At 42.6% G+C, this 27,202-nt stretch overlaps 1 protein-coding gene across 1 annotated transcript; it reads left to right on the top strand.

Moving 5' to 3' along the window:
- Nucleotides 1–88: 88 nt before the first annotated feature.
- On the top strand, nt 89–27,202 carry LOC308314387 (eukaryotic translation initiation factor 4 gamma 2-like). The gene is made up of 20 exons (XM_080762003.1): nt 89–104; nt 1,887–1,996; nt 7,830–7,973; nt 9,290–9,392; nt 10,143–10,274; nt 10,529–10,595; nt 11,386–11,537; nt 11,897–12,007; nt 12,409–12,591; nt 13,494–13,635; nt 13,985–14,148; nt 14,345–14,458; nt 15,179–15,304; nt 15,992–16,096; nt 16,290–16,505; nt 16,830–17,088; nt 17,681–17,885; nt 19,377–19,585; nt 20,394–20,515; nt 24,897–27,202. Exons 7-20 carry the CDS (start codon nt 11,454–11,456, stop codon nt 24,960–24,962), a joined length of 2,106 nt encoding a protein of 701 aa, XP_080618129.1. The 5' UTR covers nt 89–104; nt 1,887–1,996; nt 7,830–7,973; nt 9,290–9,392; nt 10,143–10,274; nt 10,529–10,595; nt 11,386–11,453; the 3' UTR covers nt 24,963–27,202.

Here is a 27,202-nt window from a genome sequence, read left to right as displayed (position 1 = left end):
AAATAATCCCACACAAAAACAAGCTCGTTTTTCTTTTTCATCCGTTTCTTATTTCTTCTTTGGATGTCACGCAACATTACAAAGCTGAAGTTGTTTTCGTAAAGGTAAGGCATATATATTTATAAATATATATTTCCCCTTCCAAAATGGCTACTAGCCTAGGGTAGCAGCTAGCCAAGCAATTGCTGTACAACACATAGGCTAGGCTAGCATTAGCCAGGGGGGCAGCTTTTAGTCTGCCTGCATGCCGCTCTACTTATTTGCAAAAAGAGAGTAGACAATGGCGTCGTTTAATACTTTCCCCCGGGCCCCGACTAGCTAATATGAACATAAAACGTTATATTGGGCTTAACATAAGGTATCGGTGACAGTGATTACTGGGGTACGGTCGGTGGTATTTAACTGACACTGTGCGTCGCTTGTTGTGGTCAACCACAAGAAAGAACCCATCGAGGGTGTGCTGACACACACCACACGGGCCTTTTGATAATCAAAAAATACACTTTATTATTCAGTTTTGTCGTTCTTAATTTGTCGATCTTATTAAAAATAATACTCTAGCACAGTGGTTTTCAACCCTTTTCATATCAAGGCCCATTATTTATTTGGCATTTGCGCCACGGACCACCATTTGATGACATTTAGCATCTGAAAACACAAAACTAAAGATGTGGTCGTTGGATAAGATTTTGTCCACAGATGTTTGTACCATTAGGAGAGGAAAACGTTGATCAAAATTACAATTCTTCTACATTCTCTAATTGTGTAGACTTCTTGTAAATTAAGTAATGCAGATGTTTAACAATAATTTAACTTGATAATGTAATATGAAACCAATGTTTCATGTTACGCTCTCAACAGTTAAAGGATCCATTTGGTTACAAACCCTCCCTCCATCATTTAGCTGGGGACCACCTGGAACACCCTTAAGGAAACCCAGCACGGGTGGCGTTAGCCCTGGTTAACAATAAAGCCTGAATTATGCTTTGTCGCGCATAGATAAATAAATAGCCCCGATCTCCAAGTTCAGGATGCGTCGCACGGTCGCAGTGCGACGTGTTGCGAGCTTGTAGATCTGCCATTTTTAAGGTCAGCGACAGATAACGCAAATAAAAAAAACAACATGTAACAAGTAAAGTACAGTACAGAATACAGATTACAGTTGACAGCAATTTGGGTGGTCGAATGTATTCTATTAATACCAATGGTTTCTGGAATGTGATAAACTGTTTGTTTGTTGACTGCCTTGACTTTAGCCAACAGAGAACAGACATTAGCCTTTTAGCCAAGCGACCACTTGTGCTTTGTGTTGTTTGACTGACACAGACAAATCACAGCCACCGGTGGCTTGATGTTCGAACAGATGTTCTGGCTCCCCCAGAGTTGGTGTCGAAGTGTCCTTGAGCAAGACACTGATCCCCTAATTGCTCCCGATGTGTTGGATGGTACCTTGCATGGTTTCCTCCACCGTCAGTGTATGAATGTGTGTGTGAATGGGTGAATGTAATGAACCATCGATGTAAAGCGCCTTGGTTAAAGGCGCTATATAAATGCACCCTCCCATTAGTCCCATTATATGGTAAATTTGGTTGTGTTTTGTATTGGGTTTACATTATATCAGCTAGTAAGATGCATGCCAAGCGGCTGGATCACACATTTTTAATTTGAAATTGCTTAGTTTGATTACGAGGTTTGTTGATGTGTGTTGTTTATTTGACATCGGCCATGTCTTTGTTATTATGGAGTTGCACACAAGCTATAACCTGATAAATTGCAACGGCATAATCCTCAGTTAAATAAAAAGTGATGTCACAGCAACATATTTGAATTAATAGAAGCCATGACATGTCACTTTAATCTTGTGTTTTGTTTTTTTCTCTCCCCAGTACCGTTTTCCCCCACCCCTCCCTATTCTTCTTATTCTTTTAAAGATTCTTCATTATCAAGCCGCCAAAGTGGAGAGTGCGATTGCAGAAGGGGGTGCTTCTCGTTTCAGGTAATTACTAATTACCAAATGTTTAGAAATTGTGAAGTTGTCATGCAAGCCCAAGTGGGGAATTGTTGATCTGTCATATATAGAATTGGCCAGTAGTCACTTGAGTGGCAGCGAGAGACATGGAGGAGTCGCATGAGTGATATCACTTGGGCAGCGATGCAGCGTGCGTGATTTCTTTCTATGTCCGAGCATAGACATGGTAACGCCCCGCCTGCCTCTGATTGGCCTACCGACACTGCCCGTCTTGCCTGTCCGAGATGCAAGGGTACTCCGTGGTGGGAAATAATACAATACAAGAGAATGGCAACACGCGACAGTAACACGCCTCGGTCCCATCCCATGCTTACTTATCTGCAAAAAGAAAACTCCCATAGTGGCCCCCGTAAAACCCCCACCCACCCACTTTTCCCCTCACCTCATGTTTTCTTTCCCTTTTTACCTCTATGATGATTTCCTGTTTTTGGCTATATAGAAGTGTATATTTGTACTAGGGCTGTCAGTTCACCTCTATAATCCAATTCGAATTTCATTGCTTCATTATTTGTAATTTTCGAATATATTCGAATATTTAAATTGTTTATTTTAGCTCATATTTAGCCTATAATAATACACAGAATAACAAGGTTGACGATGCACGTTCTGTCCACTAGAGGGCCCCCCCTTCCAAACGACAAAGCAGTACTTTCACGGCACAAAATAGCGTTTAAACTGTTGTTTTATTGAGCACAGTGCACTCAGCACGGTAAGATTGTTGTCTGTCTATAGTGCAAATGCAACAAAGGCGTCTTGCATGCTGTGTTTTGCATGCACATGGGCTGCCAGAGTAGTCTATCATTTGTTGTTTTTCTTGTTTTTTCGCCACCTCTCTTCGAAGTTAGACTGCAAGCTCTAAACTGACTGGGCCTCTGAAACCTACGCCGTGATATCTCTCTCTCTCACACACACACACACACACACACACGGGCGCGCATTCGAGGTGGGTTGATGATGATTCAATGCTGTGCAGCGCACATGCATGATCATGCAGTGAGGCAACTAGGGCAGCAGGGCACAATATTCCTGTCCCCTCTCTTAAAAGTTTCCTCCCATAAACTTCACTTAAGAAACTTTAATAATTGTGTCGCTTCTTTGCACCGCGCGTCTCTCTGTCTCTACACTCCTCGACAACTCTATGCACTGACTGCATGCAGAGAAATAGCTCCACCTCTGCAAGCCACAAGCCCACAACGCGTCGCTGATGCAACGCGGTGTAGGCTTGTAGATCAGCTCTGTTCCCTGCGCTGCGGGTAGAAAATAAATAAATAGCGTGTGACCGCGTGTGGGAACCGATAGAGATTTCACAGCGGTAGATTCGTTACTCAATACATTTAGTGAGCGGATTAAATAACATAAAACAAAATAAAAATATTAAATAGAATTAATAAATGATAAAAGCTCCATTCGAATGGCAATTTTAGCTTTCGAATATATATATATTTTTTAATATTCGAATTTCTTTCATATTATGAAATTCGTTCTGACAGCCCTAATTTGTACGTCTCTAAATGTTTTGATGAATTGAAAACGGTGGGCTCTATTGTAAACAAGTGTAATGCTTTTATGGTATCGTCCACACACACACACACACACACACACACACACACACACACACACACACACACAGTTAACAGTACTACTGTAATTACTGTAATTCTGCAAACTGTTAATAAATACTTCAAGTCTTAAATCAAAACATCACGCATATCACGCATATCAGATGACCATGGCAGGACCCCCCCCATACAAGAACCATAGTTCCACGACATTCCACATTTTTTTACGTCATGCTAGGACATTTGTCTCTCCACACAAATCTAAATGTTTAACTTATGTCAAATGTGTGACTTGCAGTAATTCTATGTCCATTATATGTCACTATACTGGTGTCATGCAAGACCTTTACTTACCTTTACTTTATTTGTTTATTTGGACAGGACAATGCCTATTAATGGACGTCACATGGATGTAAATACACCGGATATAGCACAGTTGCTAATTTTCATCCGCAGTCCTCACAGGAAACACAATACAGAAAAACAGACAGTCAAACAGTAGGGAACACATTTTGGCCGAATGTTGTTTGCCGTTGCGGCACTTCGCAGTCTCCTTGAGTGGTGGCTCTGGTACTGATTCCCCTATCGGGCTTTCGTTTAATGAATTCACTTAGGGGGGGTGGGCACAGACCATGTAGGGTCTTGTATACGACCCCAACCTGTTTAAAATGTTTTAAGTTATCATGGCTAAAATAATGGAGCCTCCGGAGGATGTTACAATGATGATATTGTTCACCTTGGGGTGATGGGCAACTGACTAGCCAAAGACGTTGACTCTGATCTTCATACATTGGCCATATTAGATTTCTAACCTCGGGTGACTGTAGAATATTCTCAGCGTTGTTTTTTGCAACCGCAGAGCAGGTCTCATTTACTATGGAATCGTGTATTTCCCATCAGTGTGTGCAAGCCCCCCTATATACTCTCTTTTCCAATTTGGAACTGTGGATGTGTGCAACGGTATCTAGTTAAACAAGACTAAGTTAGTTTGTCTGGCTAAGACAGCGGAATTAACAGTACGGATGGAGAGGTAACCGGGTCATTGGCCTTTGAGGCTGTCTACTTGAATGCAGAGTCAAGTCAGTGACGTGTCTCAAATGCGGTACAGATTCTGTGTTGGGAGCATATGAGCCACTACTTGGCACATTGTCAATGAGGTGAAGCTAACAGCTCCTCTTTAGGGAGTGTAATGTAGCATAAATTATATACATTATACGCAATGTTCCATCCTCTCCACTGTGTTCTTGTTTGTGTCCAGTGCTTCTTCGGGGGGAGGAGGTGGTCGGGGTGCACCTCAGCACTATCCCAAGACTGTCGGAAACGGGTATGTGTAGTACAAAAAACATTTACCAACTAGAACATACATTTATTTTTTTTAATCATAGGGGTCTAGCTGCCATTCCTATCCAGGGAATGTATTTATACTTGAAGCAATTGTGCGTGTTGCCGTGTTCAGGGCGACTGTGGCTCAGGAGGTAGAGCAGGTCGTCCAATGATCCATGGGTCGGCGGTTCGAATCCCGGCTCCTCCTGTCTACATGTCGAAGTGTCGTTGGGCAAGACACTGAACACATTGCTCCCGATGTGCTGGTTGGTACCTTGCATGGCAATCGGTGTATGAATGTGTGTGTGAATGGGTGAATGTAATGCACAATCTATGTCAAGTGCCTTGGATAAAGGCGCTATATAAATGCACCATTTACCATTCTATTCAGTTATGCAGCCATTGAAGTGTGCAGTCTACTTTGTCTCAAGCAGGCAACACATGATGAGCAGTAATAAGCCTTGCCATTCGTATTGACCGACAGCAAGCTGGCATAAAATAACTTAAAAAAATGTTTATCGCAAGTATTCAAGCCGTCTGTCAGCTGTGGGCTGCTGTGGAGTGATGGACATGCACTCTGCAGACAGACTGATACATGGGGTGGGTTGGCTGGATAGGACGCTAAGGACGGTCGCTGGATGCTCCGATCTTCACAGAGTGTGAAGAATAGTGGGTCTGAGTACACTTGATGTTGACATGATGTTACTGGCACTTAAAGAAAGAAAAGCAGATGTGCTTCCTCTGGATAGTGGATACTGCCCTTGGTTAAAGGTGTAGTGAAATGAAATTTGATCTCCAAATTTGATAAACTAGAACAGTGCTCGTGGGACATCTACAGCGGTGCCCGTTGGGCACTGGCCTACTTGGAACGATGCAAGTTGGAAATGCATGCCCCACCCAGATATTATGTGTTGGAGCCTCTACAGCGGTGCCCGTTGGGCACTGGCCTACTTGGAAATAAATACCCCACCCCCCCATATATTATGTCTGTCTCCCTTTTATGCCCATATATGGAGTTCTTTGTAAGGCATGCCCAAATATGGAGTATATGCAGCCAGCTTGTGGAGTTCTGTGTCAGGCATGCCCAAATATGGAGTGTTGTGAGTTCAGAACAGGCCAGCTCCATGTATGGACGCTGGGCAGGGGCCCGGTCCAAAGGCCTTTTTGGTCCGGTTCTGGACAATTGCGCACACACACGCATAGGGATGCACCGAAAGGGAAATTCTTGGCCGAAACCGAATAGCCGAATGTTGTAAAGCTACCTGATTATGGAAAAAAACATGATTATGGCAAAACCTAACTTAAATAATAAATGCTTATATGTCCATTAAAAACATCTAATTAATTGGAGGCTTTGTGATGAATTAATCTCAATTAATCGCATATCAATAGGCCTATTTGACCTGAGCAGTGAGCTTTTTTTCTTTGAGTAGTAATAATAATAATAGTGATAATATTATTTATATAATGCTTCTAAGACACTTTTCAAGGAGAACATGAGAAAACGAATAAAAACAACTTTATTAGAGAAAAACTAAGACTATGGAATAAATTAAAGTGGAATGAGATAGCAATATTCCAGGTGGGTTTGAATTTATAGGTGGTGGCATGTCTCTGACTTTTGGGAAGTGCATAGTTTTGACAGGTCTGCCTGCTGTGGACAGTGAAACCCTGACCATTAAACACGGGCAGATGCAACGATACAGTCTATCATTCATTGTTAAAGCTCCAAATTATATTCCCATTCGTCTTTGTGTCTGCCCGTGTAAACGCAGCAGCGAGTGTGAGCCGGGGTTGGGGAACGGATGGAAAGTATAGAGTTATTAAAGAGGACTCCTTCTAACTCCTAACTATATGGAACGTTAGCTCCCATGCTAGCTACTAGCTAGTAGCTTCCCTCGTCAGACAACAGAACACCACCACAGATCGGGTGGAAGCTGCTGATATCACTACTTGTGCCCGTGGATGGGAAATAAGATTTGAATGGCTATAGAAGCGTGGATGAAAGCACAGATGTGTGCAATAAAGATGTGTCTGTGCATCCCATCTGCTGCTCGTGTGTTGTGACTGTCGCAGCGTCGCTGGCTGCTGATGCATAGTTAAAGAGCGTCGTAAGCATGCGCCCTTCCTGTGCTGGAAGTAGCAGATCAACAAGTTATCTACCCGTCGCAATGCACAGCGCTTTAAGCTTGTACATCGGTGTTTTCCCCGTAGTTTAGTTGAATTATATCGATTCACAACTTTAGGACCACTACTACTATTCGGTAATATTTTTTCGGCCTATTTGAGCCGAAACCGAATAGGCCGAAAATACATTTTTAGCCATTTTCGGTGGCCGAATTTTCGGTGCATCCCTACACACGCATACAGAGACTTGGTGCATGTATAGATGGATAGATATTGAAAAAATTAACTTATTTTTCCCCCCAAATTTTGTCTTTTTTTAATGTTTGAAGCCTGTGCCTGCACTTCATACAGCACTATGTTCCGTATGCTGCTACAGTACATGTTTGCACTTGAATTTAAAAAAAGCTGCATTTGATGGAGGGGGAAAGTGTTACAGAAACGATGTTGGTGCTTCTTGCACTTCCTTTTTATAAGCAAGAAATGTTCTCCAATGCATTTAATGGGGGGAAAAAAAGTTTGAACTTAAATTAATATCGGCTCATATCGGTTATCGGGCTTTTTGATTCTCCACTAATCGGTAATCGCACATATCGGCCAAAAAACATATCTGTCGATCACTACAGTGTCCCCTTGTGATTTATTACAGGTCAAGCGTGATAGAAGTTGCTGTGATTTACAGGTGGTTGGTTCACACACACACACACACACACACACACACACACACACACACACACCAGATCGTAAATGACGTGATCGTAACTACAAGTCTCCTTCCTGTGTTTTGGTTATAGCGAGTTCCTGGGGAAAACCCCAGGGCAAAGCCTTCTGAAATGGGTTCCTTCACGAAGCACTAGACGAGATGTCAACTCCAGCAGCTCCAGCAACTCAACCAACGAAAAAGAGCGACACGATGCAATCTTCAGGAAAGTGAGGGGGTAAGGTCACTGCTCTGTCCTAACACGTTGGCCAACAAGTACACTACTATGTATTGCAGTGTTGATTTCGTCGACTAAAACTATGACTGTGTAAAATCATCCATTACGATGACATCAAGGCCTGTCAAAGTACATTTTAGTCGACTAAATCAACTGTACATTTAGTCATGGTAGGGCTGGGTCAGTTTATTACATTGCACATGGTAATAGTGGGGCTGGGTCAGTTTATTACATTGCACATGGTAATAGTGGGGCTGTGTCAGTTTATTACATTGCACATGGTAATAGTAGGGCTGGGTCAGTTGTTTCATAATCATGCGATTGATTGTCAACGACACATACAAAAGGCTCTTAAAATCGTTCAATAGCCTATTAAAATATTTTTCAAAAATATGGCAAAAGTTTATGGATGTGTCATGTAGGTAAGGCAAGATAGGGCACCCTTGTGTCCTGTACAAGAGACTCCCTAATTTATCATAACATCCCTCTGATGGTAGAGCAGAGCAGTCACCCAAAAAAGAAGGAAAGACAAAAGTGGAATGAAATACCGGTATTTATTACTACAGGTAATTCTTCTGACCAAGAAATTGATTGAAATAGGCTCTCCAGCCGTGCTGAAATGAGCATGACAGCACACCTAGCAGTTAATAGAAGATTTGAGAACGGATTAATCACATTATAAATATCATAAGTTGTGCTGATTAGGCAGTTTGGTCAGAGCAGCGGCGTTATTGGATTATTATTAATGGAACAAACAAATCACACCCGTGTGAACGGAGTGGTGCAACTCAGTGTGGAGGTCCCCGGTGGGTCCCCGGAACTTCCATCCAGACCCACATGAACACGCCCAGGTTGCCAGCCCGCCACACGTCCGAAACGGTCGAGAAATGACAGAGTTACTGTGTGGGGGAATTGGCATTTAGTAGACATCTGTCTCTGTCTCTCGCTCTGTAATTAGCAGGCAACAGTGCAACACTATCTCTCTCTCTCTCTCTGTTTCTAGCACAACGGCGCCACTTTTGCCTCTACTGGTACTCTAAACATTGTGACATAGGGACATGGGTTAGGACATAGGGAGGTTGCACCACTCCAAAAAAATCTGGGAATTTCCCTCCTGTGTTAACTATGCATATAGGATGGGGCAGGTCTACGCTCCTGTATTTTAACATCAGTTATTATGGTGATACTTGGAGATCCAGATATTTTCTGAGGTGGTACTTGGTATAAAAGTGTTGAACCACTGCTCTTCTAGACTAATCATGAAAATGCTTTTGCTTTCAACAATGACACTGACATCCCGTTCACTATTTCTCCAGCACACTCAACAAGCTCACGCCTGAGAAGTTTGACAAGCTATGCCTTGAGCTCCTGAACGCGGGCGTAGATTCAAAACTCGTCCTCAAAGGAATCATCTTGCTGGTGAGCCTCATCTTTCTTTTTGCTTTTCATACATTATTCTGTGAAGTGCATTCTTTTCATACATAAAACATATTCTAATGGTATTCTTTAGTTACTGGAAATCAGTGTTGTTGTAGATTTTCGTTTTGTCAGTCCTTTGAATACAAACAAATAATTTGTTTTAGTCATCTGAAACGGTTTAGTGTTAGCCTAGTTTTAGTCGACTAAATAATAATATCATAAGATTTTAGTGGACTAAATGTACAGTTTATTTAGGCGATTCAAATTAATTTTGGCAGGCCTTGATGCCGTCGTAATGGCTGATTTTACACTTGCTGAAAATAGCAGATCTACAAGCTCACAACTCGTCGTTGTGAAAATGTGTGTAAAATGACTTATTCTGGATCTCTTGTCCACTAGTCCCTTCCTAACATTTTAGTCTAGTTTATATTTGACGAAATTATCAATATATTTAGTCTTTAATAGTCATTATAGCTTAGTTTTCATTTAGTTTATATTTGGTCTACAAAAGAAAAAAAAGTCATAGTATTAGTCGACGAAATCAACACTGCTGGAAATGCCCTCAAGTGACTCATACTTACCGGTAGTTATGCTCCAGTGGCTTGGTTAATCTTGCGTTAATCTCCCTATAACCCCCTCTCGTTCTCTCCAGATTGTAGAGTGAATCTCCCTATAACCCCCTCTCGTTCTCTCCAGATTATAACCCCCTCTCGTTCTCTCCAGATTATAACCCCCTCTCGTTCTCTCCAGATTGTAGACAAAGCCCTAGAAGAGCCGAAGTATAGCTCGCTCTATGCTCAGCTATGTCTGCGTTTGGCAGAGGACGCACCAAACTTTGATGGCCCGCCAGGAGAGTTTCAAACAACCCAAAAGCAGAGCACAGTAAGTCTGGTTGAAAATGTATGTTTGCCATTTGCCGTTAACTCACTCCGTGTGACGTGACGCCTCCTGACGCCTTTCTTTAATGTACACTGACGCCTTTTTAATATCAATTAATTTGGACGCTCACCTGTGTCTAGTTTCCCTGTGTAACACTCCTGTTTCGCTTTGGTTTTCATTTCCGGAAAAACGATTCATGTAAAAATCAATTACTGATTCTTTAGTCTTTACACCCCATCACATCTTTTTATTTGCAGACCTTCAGAAGACTTCTGATTTCCAAGCTTCAAGATGAATTTGAAAACCGTACCAGAAATGTTGAAAGTGAGTAATCCCTGTGTCACTCATCTCCAAAGGTCCATTTTCACTTTTTTAATGTAGGGTTTCCCAAACAATTGATGGGGACTTTGTGAGCTTGTATGTAGATTGTCTAATTTCACTTATAAATAGGGCTTAATCGGAGCAGCAGGGGTAGTATTGCAGTCGCTGTACCGCACTGTTGTGACGAAATTAGAGCTGAGCCAGAAGGCAAAGCTCTCAGTCAGAGCAATCTTTGTTGCTGCTCTCACCTATGGTCAGGAAGTGTGGGTCATGACCGAAAGAATATGGTCGCAAATACAAGCGGCCAGGTGGCTGGCATCTCCCTTAGGGATAGGGTGAGAAGTTCAGTCGTGCGAGAGAGAGACTCGGAGTAGAGTCGCTGATTCTTTGCCTGGAAAGGAGCCATCTTAGGTGGTTCGGGTATCGGGTTAGGATGCCTCGAGCGTCTCCCTAGGGAGGTCCTCGATCCACATCCTCGATGTACGTCCCACTGGCCAGAGACCCTGGGGCAAACCAAGGTGCAGTTGGAGGAATCACATCGACTCATTGGCCTTGGAACACCTCGGGATCCCCCAGGAGGAAGTCTGGACTCTGGATCTCTCTGGTGGAGCTGTTGCCCCTAAGACCTGACTATGGCTAATCGGTTGAAGATGGATGGATGGATGGAATAGGGCTTAAGTAGTCAATTCATATGTTCATGTATTTTTTGTGAGTTTAGGCTCCAGGGATATGCCAAAATGTATCTTTTGGACCTTGAGCTAAAAGGTTTGTCTCTCGCTCTCTTTCTCTCTAGTCTATGACAAACATGACAACCCTCTTACTTCTGAGGAGGAGGAGCAGCGGGCCATTGCCAAGAGCAAGATGCTTGGCAACATTAAATTCATCAGTGAACTTGGCAAACTCGACCTCATCCATGAATCTATCCTTCATAAGTGCATCAAAACAGTATGTGATGCCCGTTGTTTTATTGTGTAATGTGTATCAACTGTTGTTTTCAATATTTCCTGGCTTACACATGAATTATAAGGGAAAGAACATCTCTGATCTTATTCTTTAGCGTTCTGCTGATGATGACCTTTGCTTTTGTATTGTACCATATAAGTATGTTTACATTTATATACATGTATCAGTCATATTATTAAGCCAGTCTTAAAATAAAAAAATATTTTGGCTTCTGACATAAGTAGCATGCAGTCCCAGTTTAACGAATCCTAACGTGTCTGTTAGGATTCATGGTATTTCCAATATTCCAAAATCCAAATGTTATATTGCATATTAAAATAATAATAATCTCCTCTCTGAAGCTTCTGGAAAAGAAGAAGAGAGTCCAGCTCAAGGATATGGGGGAAGATCTGGAATGCCTCTGTCAGATAATGAGAACAGTGGGGCCGAGACTCGACCATGAGAAAGCCAAGGTACGTGTTCTGTAGCCTCACACAAATTAAGGCAATCAAATTAAATGATGACTAAACAGCTGTTACAGGCTGGTGGCCAGACACCAGTGTCTGGTTGAGGTTGTAAATTGTTATTGGTCATCATGTGAAACACTACGCACATTAACAGTCGTAGGTTTAGTTTCAATCCTGGTATGAACTCCACGGTAGCTTAAAATGTTGTGCGGAAGTGAGAGAGAAAGAGATAGCCGCTGTCTTAACGTTACCAGCTCAGTGAAATGAAACGAATACATGCATGCTTGTCACAATAATATATATTTTTAATGTAACTTTTCTACTGGTATCATATTTTGTATTCATGGTTATAATGTATCAGTCTTATTATATTATGCGTTTAATGAACAACCTCTCTCCCCATGCAGTCTTTAATGGACCAGTACTTTGGCCGTATGCATTCCTTAAAGAACAACAAGGAGTTGCCTGCCAGGATCCGCTTCCTGCTGCAGGACACGGTGGAGCTGCGAAAGAACAACTGGATCCCCCGCAAGGCCTTCATCGACAATGGCCCGAAGACCATCATCCAGGTCCGCCAGGAGGCCGCAAAAGTGAGTCACAACGTTAACCCTCCTTCTACCATAAAATACACACAGAGACACTGTTGCTGTTTCACACCCCAGCAGAGGGTGATGGCGAGCTGCTACTAGAGGTCGCTAAAAGCAAAGCTGCTGAGCATTGTGGGAGGGAACCCGTCATTACAGCAGGAATACTGTGATACAACTAAAATCACTGAGCATTGTGGCGTTTTCTGTCAAAGTCGGGAATCATTTGTGACATGCTGACAGACAATGAAAGAAACATGTTCCACTTCCACTTACAATTTAGGTGGCTTTTAAAATGCCGTACTTATTCCTTCATTAAAAAATATGATTGGCACCTCAAGTGTAAATATAAAATCGAATCGAGGACGAAAAGATGCAAAAGATTCATATAGGTGTAGCCTGGGCCTAAGACGACCATCAATAAAACCATTAAATCAATTCCAAATATAGTCAACTTCTGTACAGAAGCCTGATTAAAGCTGCAATAAGCAATATGTCAAAAATGACAATTCTTTGGTATTCAGAGAGCCAGCAATGAGTAAAACGATCCCCCTCTGTGACACATCTAGGGGCCACAATCTGCATGCAAAGATGTTCCTAGATGTTTTGTCATTGGTAAAAAATAAAGAATAAAATCGGTCGAAATGACTAACCAATCAAGAAGTAGACAGGCAAATCGACCAATGACAAAGCTTCTAGGAAAATCTTTGAATGCAGATTGCGGCTGCCTGCTAGATGTGTCACAGAGACTAATTTTTTTCTGGCCTTGCTGGCTGTCTGAATAAAAAGGTAATTCAAATGTTGACACATTATTGCTCAAGCTTTAAGAGTAATACGTGTGCGATAAAAACTGACTGTGTGTGTGTGTGTGTGTGTGTGTGTGTGTGCGTGTGCGTGTGTGTGTGTAGGATTTGGGTGTTTTCATCCCAGCAACCATGTCTCAGGGGATGAAGATGGACTTCTTCCTTGAAGGCCCCTTCATGCAAAACCGGTTCAAACTGGACAGGGAGACTCTCGGGGGATTGGCTGATATGTTTGGACAGATGCCAGGTAATTTACGTCTATAAAACCCAACACTTGCCATTGTTGTATGGTCTTTATAGTATAGTATAAATAACCTATTTTATATTTACCGCATAGTAGAGTTCCACCTCACCAAGATGGCCGCTCCATAGACCCCTGTAATGGCGGCAATCATTAGCGCAGTTTTTCCCTGAATTGAGGCTCAGATGAGGTGAGGGACGATGTTAGGAGCTCAATAAAAATAGCACAAGGCTCTGGTTGGCATTAGCGTTTCTGACGCTAGAGAGGCGGACCGACGTTGTCTCAATGGGCCGATTCACAGGGTCTTCTTTGCGGCCTTTTTTCATTCAGTAATGCGTTAACCTGTCCTGTCCAGGTAGTGGCATTGGGACGGGCCCGGGGGTCATTCAGGACAGATACTCTCCCACCATGGGACGCCATCGCACCAACCCGCTCTTCAACGGTCATGGTAACCACACGGCCCCTCCACCGCCCACCCAGTTTGATATGGCAGCCAAGCCTTTTGTCAAGACCAACCAGGTACTGATCCCTTTCTAGGTTTCATTTTTAGTCTATTTGTTGCATGATTAGCCATTCAAAAATAATAATTTAAGGATTTCCAATATAAACTTTTAAAATGGTTGGTCAATTCATCTTTTAAATTGTTTTAAATCAGGATGCTTTCAAACGATGGCATTAACTTGTAATCTGTTGCTGTTGTTATGCTCCTCATCAGGTTCAGAACCAGCATTTCATCAGCCAGAGTCAGAACAACACCAGTCAGCAGCAGGTCCAGTCCAAGGACTTGCCTCCGCGCTTCATCAAGAAAGGACAGGTGAATGCAGATGAGGTAACTACTGTGCTTTATTCCTGGCTCTTGTTACCTACCTAGTGCTGGGCAATATGATTGGAAGTAATCTCACACTATTATGACTACGTGCCGATTTGTTTTCTTTTCCTAAACTTCTAACGTTGACACAATTCAACAATGATATGGCAAAATAATAGAAAAGACCAAAGTGTAACTAGATTATAAATACATTTCTGATCTAATCCATTTTGGAATGTTTATATGTCGTAAAACATTCTCATTGGTGCAAATTATCTATTGCCCAGCACTACATGTCAGCCACCATCTACTTGTACTAGCACAGACTCCATGCCCAGTGATTATAAAAAGACGCGTTATTCTGAGGAGTACAACCAGCTGCCAGTCTTTTACCTGCTCTCTGTCCCTCCAACTTTGGTCTCCTTCTCCATCTACTCTTCTCTGTTTTTCAACCTGGCATCTGGTCCACTGACTGCGATTATGAGATATGAGGGCAGGTCTATGATGATCTATGACAAATAATGTCTTCTCTCGACGCAAGTAAATGATCATTTCAGCAGCACGCCTCCACTAAGATTGCGACTTGTCGGAGAGAGAAGCGTCCATTTTTCATAATTTAGCTTCTAGTTTTGTAATGGTTTTTAGATTTTGTACGATGTTTGTACATGAGATATGTGAAGTAAGTGTTACTGATAGACATTTGTCGTCGTGGGCCATGACACTCTGACCATGGTGGTATAGATCAGCCTGAGGCCCGCCCAGTTTCTCCTCAACAAGAACCAGGTGCCCAAGCTCCAGCCCCAGATTCCCACCATGATCCCTCCTAGTGCCCAGCCACCTCGCACCCAGACCCCTCCCCTGGGACAGGTAAGTCCACAAACCGTAGATGGAGTGTGTGCCACTGTGTTTTTGAACCACCTGGCAGGTTAGTCCCATCCATTTGTTAAATTGAGAACCCACACAGGGCAAGATAACCTGCTGTATTTATATTGTTTCATTACACAGCTTGGTTGAATGCTTGATTCTCATTGGTCAATCGCCAAATTCATCGGTCTGTTATTTATGGATAATGACCGCTATGCTCTATAACAGACTGATGCCTAATCAAACCCTCGGAGCACCTGCTGTGCTCTGCTGATTTACTGCTGTTTCCAACATGACAGCCATGTAAACACACACAGTGTTTACAGCTAAACATTGATCTCAAAAATGTTTTTGAAAACATTTCAGCGAGAAATAGACGAAGCAGTACCCCCGAAAATTTATTCTATTTCATCAACTCACTTCCTTGTTTTCGGACTGTGCTGCAGCTGGGCATTTTTATTTATGTATTAAGTAGCCGTGTAATAAGTGGGATATTGTATGGCTGAGTGGTCATTGTTTATAGATAAATCAGCCTGTGTGATTTATCTATAAACAATGACCACTCAGCCATACATTATCCCTTACTTGATGTATTTATTTAAGCAAAATGCCGGACAATTGAGGATGCTGATCGATTGGTTGTATTGGCTTGATATTTCTAATTGATGACATGCCCTTTGACCCCTCAAGCCTCCACAGCTTGGACTGAAGACCAACCCACCACCCATCCAGGAGAAACCTCAGAAGACCAACAAGAAACCACCGCCTGCCAGGGAGGAGCTGCTGAAGATGACCGTAACTAAACTTTATTTTAACATCTTTAAGGTCAAGGTTAGGTCAAAAAATAATACTGGCTGTTTCACAAATTACATATTAGGACTCGGCCTAGCAACATTTTTCAGGTATGAGATTTTATTTTGCTTTAATCCATGAACACTGCGATTAGTTCGCTCCCCTGCTCAGTGCTCCATTTTTTTCTCTCTCACAGGAGACCATTATGACGGAGTATCTGAACAGTAAGAACCTGGTGGAGGCAGTGAATGGCCTCAGAGACATGAAGGCTCCCAAGCATTTCCTGCCAGAGATGCTGAGTAAGATCATGGTGTGTTCCCTGGACCGCCCCGACGAGGACAAGGAGCATGCCAGCACCCTCATCCACACACTGCGCACCGAGGGCCTCATCACTGCAGAGAACTTCATGCAGGTATGGATGTCACTGTGCTTCATTTTACAGAAGAGGAATTTAACTTAAACCCATTTAAGACCTGAGGCCAGATTCTACAAAATCTTGATGTTTTTTTATGTGGTTCGCAAACGTTTTCATGTCACCGACCCCCATCTGAAAATATGTTGTTCCATATTTGGAATGTAGTAACATTCAGCAACTACAGACTAAAGACAATAAATATTTCCATGGAAAACTTGAGAATCGTGATCTCAATTGGAGGAAAGTGGAGGAAAGTCGAGATTCACATTTGAGCAAGAATCGTGCAGCACTAATATGCCCCCCCCCCCCCCCCCCCAATAGGCTTTCCTCAATGTGCTGGACCAGTGTCCTAAGATCGAGGTGGATGTGCCGCTGGTGAAGTCCTACCTGGCCCAGTTTGCGGCGCGGGCTATCATAGCAGAGCTGGTGAGCATCGCAGAGCTCGCCCACCCACTGGAGAACGGCATGCACTTCCCCCTGTTCCTGCTCTGCCTGCAGCAGACTGCCAAGCTCAAGGACCGTGAGTGGCTCACTGACCTCTTCCAGCAGAGCAAGGTCAACATGCAGAAGATGCTTCCCGGTATGTCCAGGTCACATCCAACTTGTCTGTATTTACAGGGTTCCCACAGTCATGAAATTCCTGCAAAAGTTTTGAAATTTAGAAAAAACTTTTTCCAGTACTGGAAAAGTTTGAAATGTATCAAAGTTATCTGGAACTTTATCAAGGGTCCAGGAAACAATATTTGACTATGCATTTTTTGGCAACAGACCAACGGCATGTGCAACAAGGCATGCCCCTGCTCGATCATGATTGGAGGAAGGCCCCTCTATCCTGATTGGATAAAGGCTGGCTAACCCTAGCCAAAAACAAAACCTATGGTTTTTTTGACCCCAGGGAGGAACTCCTTATATGGTCAGCACACTCTATAGTATGGAGGATTATCACAACAACAAAAGAAAGTGATACCTTTTAAAATAATCCATTAGAGTGTGACATACCTCCCTGTGAATATGATGGGTCACCAAATGTGGCGTAACACAAGGGTTGCGTCTCAGGTCCTTAAATGTAATCCTCATTTCCTATACTTGCATCCTTTGCATTTTAGTCCCCCCACTGAGGAATCACACACACACACACATAATGTGTGTGTATGTGACCTTCTTTCTATTAGAGATTGACCAAAACAAGGACCGTATGCTGGAGATCCTGGAGGGGAAGGGCTTGAGTTTCCTGTTTCCCCTGCTCAAGTTGGAGAAGGAGTTGTTGAAGCAGATCAAGGCAGACCCGTCTCCCCAGTTCATCTACAAGTGGATCAAGGACAACATCTCCTCCAAGCTTCACACCGACAAGGGATTTGTCAACATCCTCATGACCAGGTATGTGGTCAGGGCTAGAAATTGCGACCAGTTAAGTCACAAATGCTCCCAAAAGTGTATCTGTGTGACCTCAAAAATATAATTAGCCCTTCACTAAGTCCCTCCCCAACCCATCCTTGTCCAATAGGCACGTTTGCAGCTAAGAAAGCTTGACCTGCATAGCAACCGTTGCTAAACTATTTGGATTGGCATTGGACAATTGCTTTTTGGGGTGGGATTTAGTGAAGGGCTAATTGTGTGCATTATTCACCACTGCGCTCAGCCGGTGCAGTGGTAAAGAACCTGCCCACCACTGCAGAGTCTACTTAGGGCAGTGGTTCCCAAAGTGGGGTCCCTGATTGAGGTCCAGGGGGTCCCCAGCTAAATCATAGTTTGAGTTACAGACCCATAAGGGTCCATTTGGTTCCAGAGTGTACTCTCAGAGTTAAATTAACATTGATTTTACAGAAATTGGGTGTCCCAGAGATAGAAATGCCATTAAATGGGGGTATACTAATGCATATCAAACTGTGGGTCCTTGAAATTAAACGGTTTGAGAATCACTGCTAGAGCCATACAAAGAAATCTGAATGGAATTGTGGACAAAATATTATCCAACGACAACAAGATATTCTTTAGTTTTTTGTTTTGAGAAGCTAAATATCATCAAATGGTGGTCCGTGGCTCAAGTCCTGAATAAATGATGGGCCTTGATATGAAACTGGTTGAAAACCACTGATATAGAGCATTGGCCAGTGTTCAGGGAGGGAAGCCGGGTGGAGTGGGTGATAGTTGTCACTGCACGCCACATACTCTTATATGTGCTGGGGCGGGACATAATGAATGAATGATGGATTGCATTTTATAGCGCTTTGGTAACGCGTCTATGCAGCGTGTGTCGAACATAAACATTTTTTTAAAACACCCCATCGCACGTCAGCTAACTTGCCGATATTGCTTAATTCTTACATACACTGGACATGATCAGCAGTGGAAAGAGGAAGGTGCTGGAGCAATCTGTGTTATTCTAAAACCCTTTTAATAAACATGGTATTAGTGTTATTTCTTCATTCAGAGCATGCCAACACATTACACAGCATAAGAGAGGTGATGGAGCAATCAGTGTAAATGTATGACAGCTATAATTTCAATAAACATGGTTATGACATGGCGTTGTAGACACTACGTGTTCTTCCATAGTAGAAAGGGCTGCGACGGCAAGCAGGTTTATGTATCGAGCACTGATCCATTTCCGGTTGCCGGAGCCGACTGCCGGAGCCGTCGTTGCTTAAAGTCCCTATTCACACACCAATGGTAGCAACCACTGGAGGCCAGGTGGGGATCATTGGACGACCTGCTCTACGAGCCACAGCCGCCCGTGTTGTGTTGGGGCGGGAGCCGTTTGACATACCCCTTCGATGAATTCTCTCTTCTTTTGATTATTTCCGTCCAGTTTCCTCCAGTACATTCCGCTGGAGCTGTGTTTGACCGAGAGTAATTCTTTCCCTCCAGCTTCCTCCAGTACATTTCTCTGGAGCTGTGTTTGGACGAGAGCGACGAGCAGCTGGCAGCACCCTCCAAGGAACAGCTGGAGCAGGAGAAGCAGCTGCTGCTGTCCTTCAAGCCGGTCATGCAGAAGTTCCTGCACGACCACACCCAGCTGCAGGTCAGCGCACTCTATGCGCTGCAGATGCACTGCAATGCCAGTGACTTCCCCAAAGGTAACACTCTCTATGCGCTGCAGGTGCACTGCAATGCCAGGGACTTCCCCAAAGGTAACTCTATGCGCTGCAGATGCACTGCAATGCCAGTGACTTCCCCAAAGGTAACACTATGCGCTGCAGGCGCACTGCAATGCCAGGGACTTCCCCAAAGGTAACACCATGCGCTGCAGGCGCACTGCAATGCCAGTGACTTCCCCAAAGGTAACACTATGCGCTGCAGATGCACTGCAATGCCAGTGACTTCCCCAAAGGTAACACTCTATGCGCTGCAGGTGCACTGCAATGCCAGTGACTTCCCCAAAGGTAACACTCTATGCGCTGCGGGTGCACTGCAATGCCAGGGACTTCCCCAAAGGTAACACCATGCGCTGCGGGTGCACTGCAATGTCAGTGACTTCCCCAAAGGTAACACCATGCGCTGCAGGTGCACTGCAACGCCAGGGACTTCCCCAAAGGTAACACCATGCGCTGCAGGCGCACTGCAACGCCAGTGACTTCCCCAAAGGTAACACTCTATGTGCTGCAGGAAATAATTCTCCATGCATTTCTCCCCATAGACATTTTTAAAAGTATTTATTTCAAGATCTGCAAGCCTCGAACAAAGCCAACTCGGATCGTGACAAATCATGACAACAAACACAATTTTTTGGGCCGAACAAATAATTAGTACGAGTAAAAAAGGACAGGGTACAACAATCTTTTTGGTTTTTCTTCTTTATTTTTATTTTATTTAATTTTTATGGAGGGACAAAATTGTGTCTTTGATATCCTTGAAGTGGAGTCTTGACTTGTGCCCATTTCTCAGGTATGCTGCTGCGCTACTATGTCAACTTCTACGACATGGAGATCATTGAAGAAGAAGCCTTCCTTGCATGGAAAGAAGACATAACCCAAGAATTCCCTGGAAAAGGAAAAGCTTTGTTCCAGGTAAAGTCCTTAGTTAAGAACAGAGTGTTATCTGGCAAATGTTGTTGGATGATGTAGTGATAAACTGTACAATGAATGTAGCAAATGATATAAATGCATGTTTGTTTTTTGCTAGCTGGTCATATTGGAAGACACATTTAAAAAAGGATTCCTACCCCAGTTAAAGAACCAAACCAGTCACATAATTCTAGACCATCTATTTATACAAGTGAGAAGTCGTACCCATACAGAAGAAAAAAACCCAAAGCCACAACCGCTACGTCGCTATTGCAACACCCACAACACCATCTTACACACTACACCCACACACACTCACACGCCAGTGACGTCACACACTTACCCTTCGTAGGCCTTCGCAGTGGTCCTGGCCTATCTCCTCAAAAACCGTCGTTCGACAAAACTCAGCACCAGCCCACAAAGAATAATCTCGGCATTGGCACTAATAATGCCTCACTTCCACACTCACGCCGCCAATGCATTTCTTTAATACACACATTCTCGGGACAAACACCCAAACACCCACATCCCCGAGCCTTTCCTACACGCAACACGGAATCAATGCTGCCTATGCTGTTGCCAAACACAGGGACACAAACAAGCCCAACACGCCCAGAAAACAACCACGCCACTTACATACATTACAACTCGCTTACAATCACACAGGATTGGGTCTTATATCACCCTGGGATTTTACAATAGCCTATACATTGCATTCCACATTTATTTCTGTCTCATGAAAAGCGTACATCACCTGAAAATTAACAACCATTTATTTTACTTCAATTGACGTTTGCTTTGGACCAATGCAATTACACACACTACAACTCGCTTACAATTCGCTAACCTGGCAACCTGGAGCCAGGCTTCCCTCTCTTCCCAGGCCCGCCCCCACAGAGAAACACATCTCGCGCAGCACAGAATCTGATCTCGCGCAGGACATTGATGAGAGAAAGAAGGAAGAGGACAGATTATACGATCGCTATTTTGCTTCTTCCATCTAAATCTCTTTATTTACAAAATAAATGACTCGACGATTCCCTTAGTTACATCAACATTGTTCTTTGCCATTCATTGGATTGGGCCGAAATATCCCCATTACACCGAGCACTTTGCCTATTTTCGCCAGACAGCCAACTGCCCAGACCCAGTACACATGTATACATACGCCTGCACGCACACGCACGCCTGACGTGCACACACACACATACACACACACACACACACACACACACCAACATGCGACTCATTAAATAACTCCATTTCTCCGCACGCGCGCACACAACATTATTCACGTGAAATGCGTCACGCCAATATTGAGATAGCCTACCAATATGTGGGTATAGCCTACAGGGAATTACCGACGGAGTGTATATATACACACACACACACACACAGTCCCGGCTCCCCAAGAAACTGCTGTTTGCCACACAGGGACACAAACAAGCCCAACACGCCCAGAAAAAACCACGCCACTTACATACATTGCAACTCGCTTACCCTGGCATTTTACAATAGCCTATACATTGCATTTCACATTTATTTCTGTCTCATGAAAAGCGTACATGACCTGAAAATTAAAAACCTTTTATTTTACTTCAATTGACGTTTGCTTTGGACCAATGCAATTACACACACTACAACTCGCTTAGATTTCGCTAACCTGGCAACACCCTGCCTCTTACGTCACCAGCTCTGTTCTGTCCGTCGAGCTCACACTCTGTCGCATCTTTTTGATGGGCGAGTGGACATTTAATGCAAATAAATTAATTATAGGTCCAGCAAGCAAATCATGATGGTCTGTTTGTGCTCAATAGGTCACAATAACATTCCGAAATTAGGTGTTGTGTTTTGAATGACATTTTCCCCAGTAGTAGTTTCATATCTATCTCAGCTTTTGCCTGATAGCACACATGCTAACGTTAGCAGCATTTGATGACAGGCTGCCACTTGCCGTAGCAACGTACAGTGTGCATGGGAGAGTGGACATTTAATGCAAATAAATTAATTATAGGTCCAGCAAGCAAATCATGATGGTCTGTTTGTGCTCAATAGGTCACAATAACATTCCAAATTTAGGTGTTGCGTTTTGTATGACATTTTCCCCAGTAGTAGTTTCACATCTCTCAGCTTTTGCCTGATAGCACACATGCTAACGTTAGCACCATTTGATGACAGGCAGCCACTTGCCATAGCAACGTACAGTGTGCGCAGACCTAACATTCGTTGCTTACCACAGAAACACACGGCCTTTTAACCACGCGACTTACACACAACAGGTCGGGAGTTATTAAACCGAACGTGGACGCTGTTTCAGTGTTACATTTGCTGCGCATATCGGATTAATTGTAACGGCATGCATGATAAATGTAACAACGCTACAAAACACCATTAAACATATCGTTTTCAGCTTAAAGCAATTATATTTCATTGAAGCAACTCCTTAGCATTGTTTTCATACCATGGATGTGACAAGAAAATGTATCAAACATAAGGGAAATATTAAATAGTATCGGGTGTACCAGTTGGGCCATTTCTTTTTCTTCAATGGGGCAATACATTGATTAAACAAACGTTTGATTGATTGAGTTGTACCATGTTATACAACCCTAAACTAATTTTAGAATACACTACACAATACAATACAAATTTAGAACATATTTTGCACGTTTCATTTTTTTACTCAGAGATCCGTTTAGCTACACATGTAATATTTTCAGGCAACGGACCTACACATGTCAGCTACCATAAACCACTTCAAGTTATTAGGACGAAATAACTGACAGGAGTGACGGTGCTGTGCTGTGAGTAAACTAATAGGGGAGAGCCGCCAAGGATGTAACATTTTGCACATTTAATTTTTTAACTCAGAGATCCGTTTAGCTACACATGTGATATTTTCAGGCAACGGACCTACACATGTCAGCTACCATAAACCACTTCAAGTTATTTTTTTGATAAAACAGGTCGGGAGTTATTAAACCGAACGTGGACGCTGTTTCAGTGTTACATTTGCAATAGATAAACAAGTCCAAAGTAGCTTATAATGATCAGACTTGGCAACACTGTCTCTAGGTTGAACGTTCTACTTTACAAGCTCACACATATGAAATATGTTTTTTTGAATCTTCAAACTGAGACATATTTTATCATAATACTGTTAGCACAGTCATCATACTCCAAGAGCATACAAATGGAACCAAATGGACCCTGATTTTCCCAGAGAGCAAATGGTATCAAATGGGGGTCTGTGGCCTAATGCATTTCAAACTGGGGGTTCTTGGTATTATATTCTCTGCATATCTTATCAACTTGGGGTGAATATTTCACCACAATACTTTACTGAATATTTCACAAGAATATAACACAAGAGTCAAATGTACGGTCAAATGTAATCACAATATAGGCTACAGATGTAAATATTTATGACACAGTAAAATGTCGAAAATTAGTGCTATCCCCCCCCCCCCCCCCCCCACACACACACACACACGACAGGCAAGGCTGTTGTTTGCATCGTTAGCAGGCAGCAGCTACCTTGGCACTGCTCTCTGTGACTGTAGTTGTTTCACCATGTTTGCGTATTTATGAGAAATAAAAAACACTTTCTGTTATTATAATAATTTATAACCCATCCGTTACTACATGTGCAGGGCACACTACTGAGTTTAAAAACACAGCTGAAACATGAAGTGGACTCTGTCAACTCCCGCAGTTTCCTTCTTCCCATATTGCGCTGCAATGTAACTAGGATTCGCCGGCCGAAGGCCGGCGAAATTCTAGTGTTCCTAATTCACTGTCATTCATGTTGCAAAGCTCTGGTTTTTACTCTTTACTCTTTACTGGCACCTGAGCTAGTAGTAGGGTACAACAGCAGTGGCAAGCTAATTACTTGGCACTCACTAAACAAAGAAAAAGAAGTGCAGCAGTTTCTGCTTTCCAGGTCCGACTGCGTTGGCACACAAACTAGCTGCAGCATTTCTTTAAAAGTTCACACAAATTCTGAGGTGTAACTTAAAATCCACAAAAACTAATATAATATGCACATCACTTAGTAGAGGTGCTGGGTTCAAAAGTTGCATCAAGAAAAGAGAAAAGAACCAGCACACTCATCTGCTCCAAAAGTTCTACTTTATTGACGACGTTTCATGCCAAGGCTCTTCATCTGGTCAAAACGAAACGTCGTCAATAAAGTATTACTTTTGGAGCAGATGAGTATGCCGGTTATTTTCTTGTAACTTAAAATCCAACCTAAAAGTTTACATAAGGATCATGACCACGCCTTGTTCAGGCATTGAATTTAGCTTGTGCGAATATGTTAAAAATGTAACTTAAAAGAACGCACAATATAAAATAAATGATATATTATTTTCTTGTCCATCAGGTGAACCAGTGGCTAACGTGGCTAGAAACAGCCGAGGAGGAGGAGTCTGAAGACGAGCAGGACTGAGAAATGGAGCAGGCAGAAACGGGCATTGTAGTGTAGAATAATCCACCACTTTACACTTGACCACCTAACTATTCCACATGCCCTTCCCTCAAAATGAAACATAGGCATGAGTTAACCACTAACCTCATCACACTTGTGTGTGTGCTTGTGTGTGTCTTGTATACATAAAACCACACGTTTAAGGCCTTGGTGTGTTTGCTTTGTTTTTACCATGCATACATAAAGCCTCCTATAGGATAAGCTTAGAAGCAGCATTTACTTAAATTTAACTGAGTCTCTGTCCTGATTGGCACAATTATTCCAAGAGTGGACTGGCTCAAACATATTTGGATTTCCTTTTTCCTTTTCTTTTTTCTTTTTTACTTGTTTTTTGTAACAATAGATTTCATTGTATGGCTTTTCTCTCCTAATTCAATAAGGATTTGGCCCTTGCTAATAGGAAGCTTTTTCTCTCTCTCAATAAGAAGTTATTATAATCCTATTAAATGCCTGACAAGGCTGCTAACCAGTAGCATCAACGAGACATTTCCTGGGGGTTTTTGTGTGGCTAATGTGTGTTTTTAGGCTTTCAAAGGGGCTCCATGATGTCATTAACAATGGGCTCACTTACTTCCTGGACTACAACAAGGACTATTTAAAGAGGACGAGAAGCGAAGACCGTACGGTGGACTCCATGTTGCTCCCTGGAAGGAAAGAAACATGCACAGTTGAGACCAGGAAGTTGTACATGACAAATCATAGATATGGCACAAATGACCCAGCAGATGGCGTGATGCCACTGAAAGGAAAGATGCTTGTATATCATGTCACATCATTGCATTTTACCTTTTATATTAACGTTTTAACAGCAAGTGGATAAGTAAGTCCCAGCTTGGATCATCACACAGACCGTAATGTTGGTCCGATGTGACATATGTACAAGTGTCTCCTTTCATTGGCATCACACCATCTGCTGGGCCATTTGTGCTATATCTATGATTTGTCATGTACAACTTCCTGGTCTCAACTGCCATGTTTCTTTCCTTCCAGGGAGCAACATGGAGTCCACCGTACGGTCTTCGCTTCCCGTCCTCTTTAAATAGTCCTTGGACTACATGTTGACTCAGTAAGACAGCCCTCCCCGTAGGAGGAGCAGTGGACCAAAGCATTATAGGACACTTTGTCCATGGACACTTTGAAATACTGAAATATCTAAACACATATTATCCACATAAAAACCCCCAGGGAAGTGTTTCTTGTCTCCCAAACATCATTAAAATAAGAACTGGTTGCAAAAGGGTTGAAGTGTCCCTTTAACGTTTTGGATGCTTGGAAAGTTTTTCATCTGATTTACCATTATGTGTAGTACAAGTGCTGCTTCAACACAGCAGGAGAGAAATTAAACCACTGCCAGTGAAATTACTTCACAGGGGTTGTAGAAAGTAGGGTTTTGTACTTTTAGACAAATTTGATGGCAATATATTTTGGTGAATATTCTACAACTGCATCCAAATAAGTTTCACAGTGAGTTTAGGTGCGTTTTGAAAGGTCAACTTGTGCTTTATTAAAATGTATATCGTAATGAATAGTTTAAAGTGCTATTCATAGCAGCATCTGTCTCGATGAGCATCTTCCATGTTTGTGGGACCCTCTCCTAAATTTAATTCCTAAACTGACCTCCCTTTCTAATGCTGAATGGTTACAAATGTTTATTGTTCTGCTGCTGTAACATTTTCTGGGCTTGTTTTTGTTTTCTTATGTTGGGATGTTACGGAATCTGAGATCCTAGAAGAGCCCAAGCAAATGGACGCATGATTTAATCCTAGACCTACCCTGATTGCACAATATATATCTATGTAGGCCGTTTTCGAGATGAAGCTTCATGTGTTGATACTTAAAGAACTAAAATGGCTTGTTTTAATTTGTCTGCTCTGTATCCTGTTTGTGTATCTAACTCCTTGGGGATGGGCTAATATTTGTGTTGAGTGGCAGACATAATGTGGCCTGTTTAGTTCAAGTAAAAGAAACGTAATTTTAGCCTGCCTTTAGATTTGACAAATAGAAATAAAGTAATGATTGATGAATAATTTAGTTTTTGTGCACATTTGTGCATTTCATGAAAATTAACTTTGTCAAACAATTGATTTAGCCAGTGTGTTCAAAGTAAAAGGCAATGCATTTAAATTGTTGTAAGGCATTCATGAATATTGTACACAACTATTGCTTTAATGTCAATAAAGGCCAGTACATGAACACCAAAA

The sequence above is a fragment of the Protomyctophum bolini genome (assembly GCF_963924005.1).
Source record: "Protomyctophum bolini genome assembly, chromosome: 4".
Lineage (NCBI taxonomy): Eukaryota > Metazoa > Chordata > Actinopteri > Myctophiformes > Myctophidae > Protomyctophum > Protomyctophum bolini.
The sequence above is the reverse complement of the archived record's forward strand: the minus strand, read 5'-3'. Positions and strand labels throughout refer to the sequence as shown.

What these genes read in the sequence shown, in the direction of transcription:
- LOC308314387 (XM_080762003.1), top strand. Translation starts at nt 11,454, where the DNA reads ATGCTTGGCAACATTAAATTCATCAGTGAACTTGGCAAACTCGACCTC. An exon ending in TCGACCATGAGAAAGCCAAG is followed by an intron (nt 12,008 to 12,408) that starts GTACGTGTTCTG and finishes CTCCCCATGCAG; the next exon opens with TCTTTAATGGACCAGTACTT. An exon ending in TGCCAGTGACTTCCCCAAAG is followed by an intron (nt 19,586 to 20,393) that starts GTAACACTCTCT and finishes CCCATTTCTCAG; the next exon opens with GTATGCTGCTGCGCTACTAT.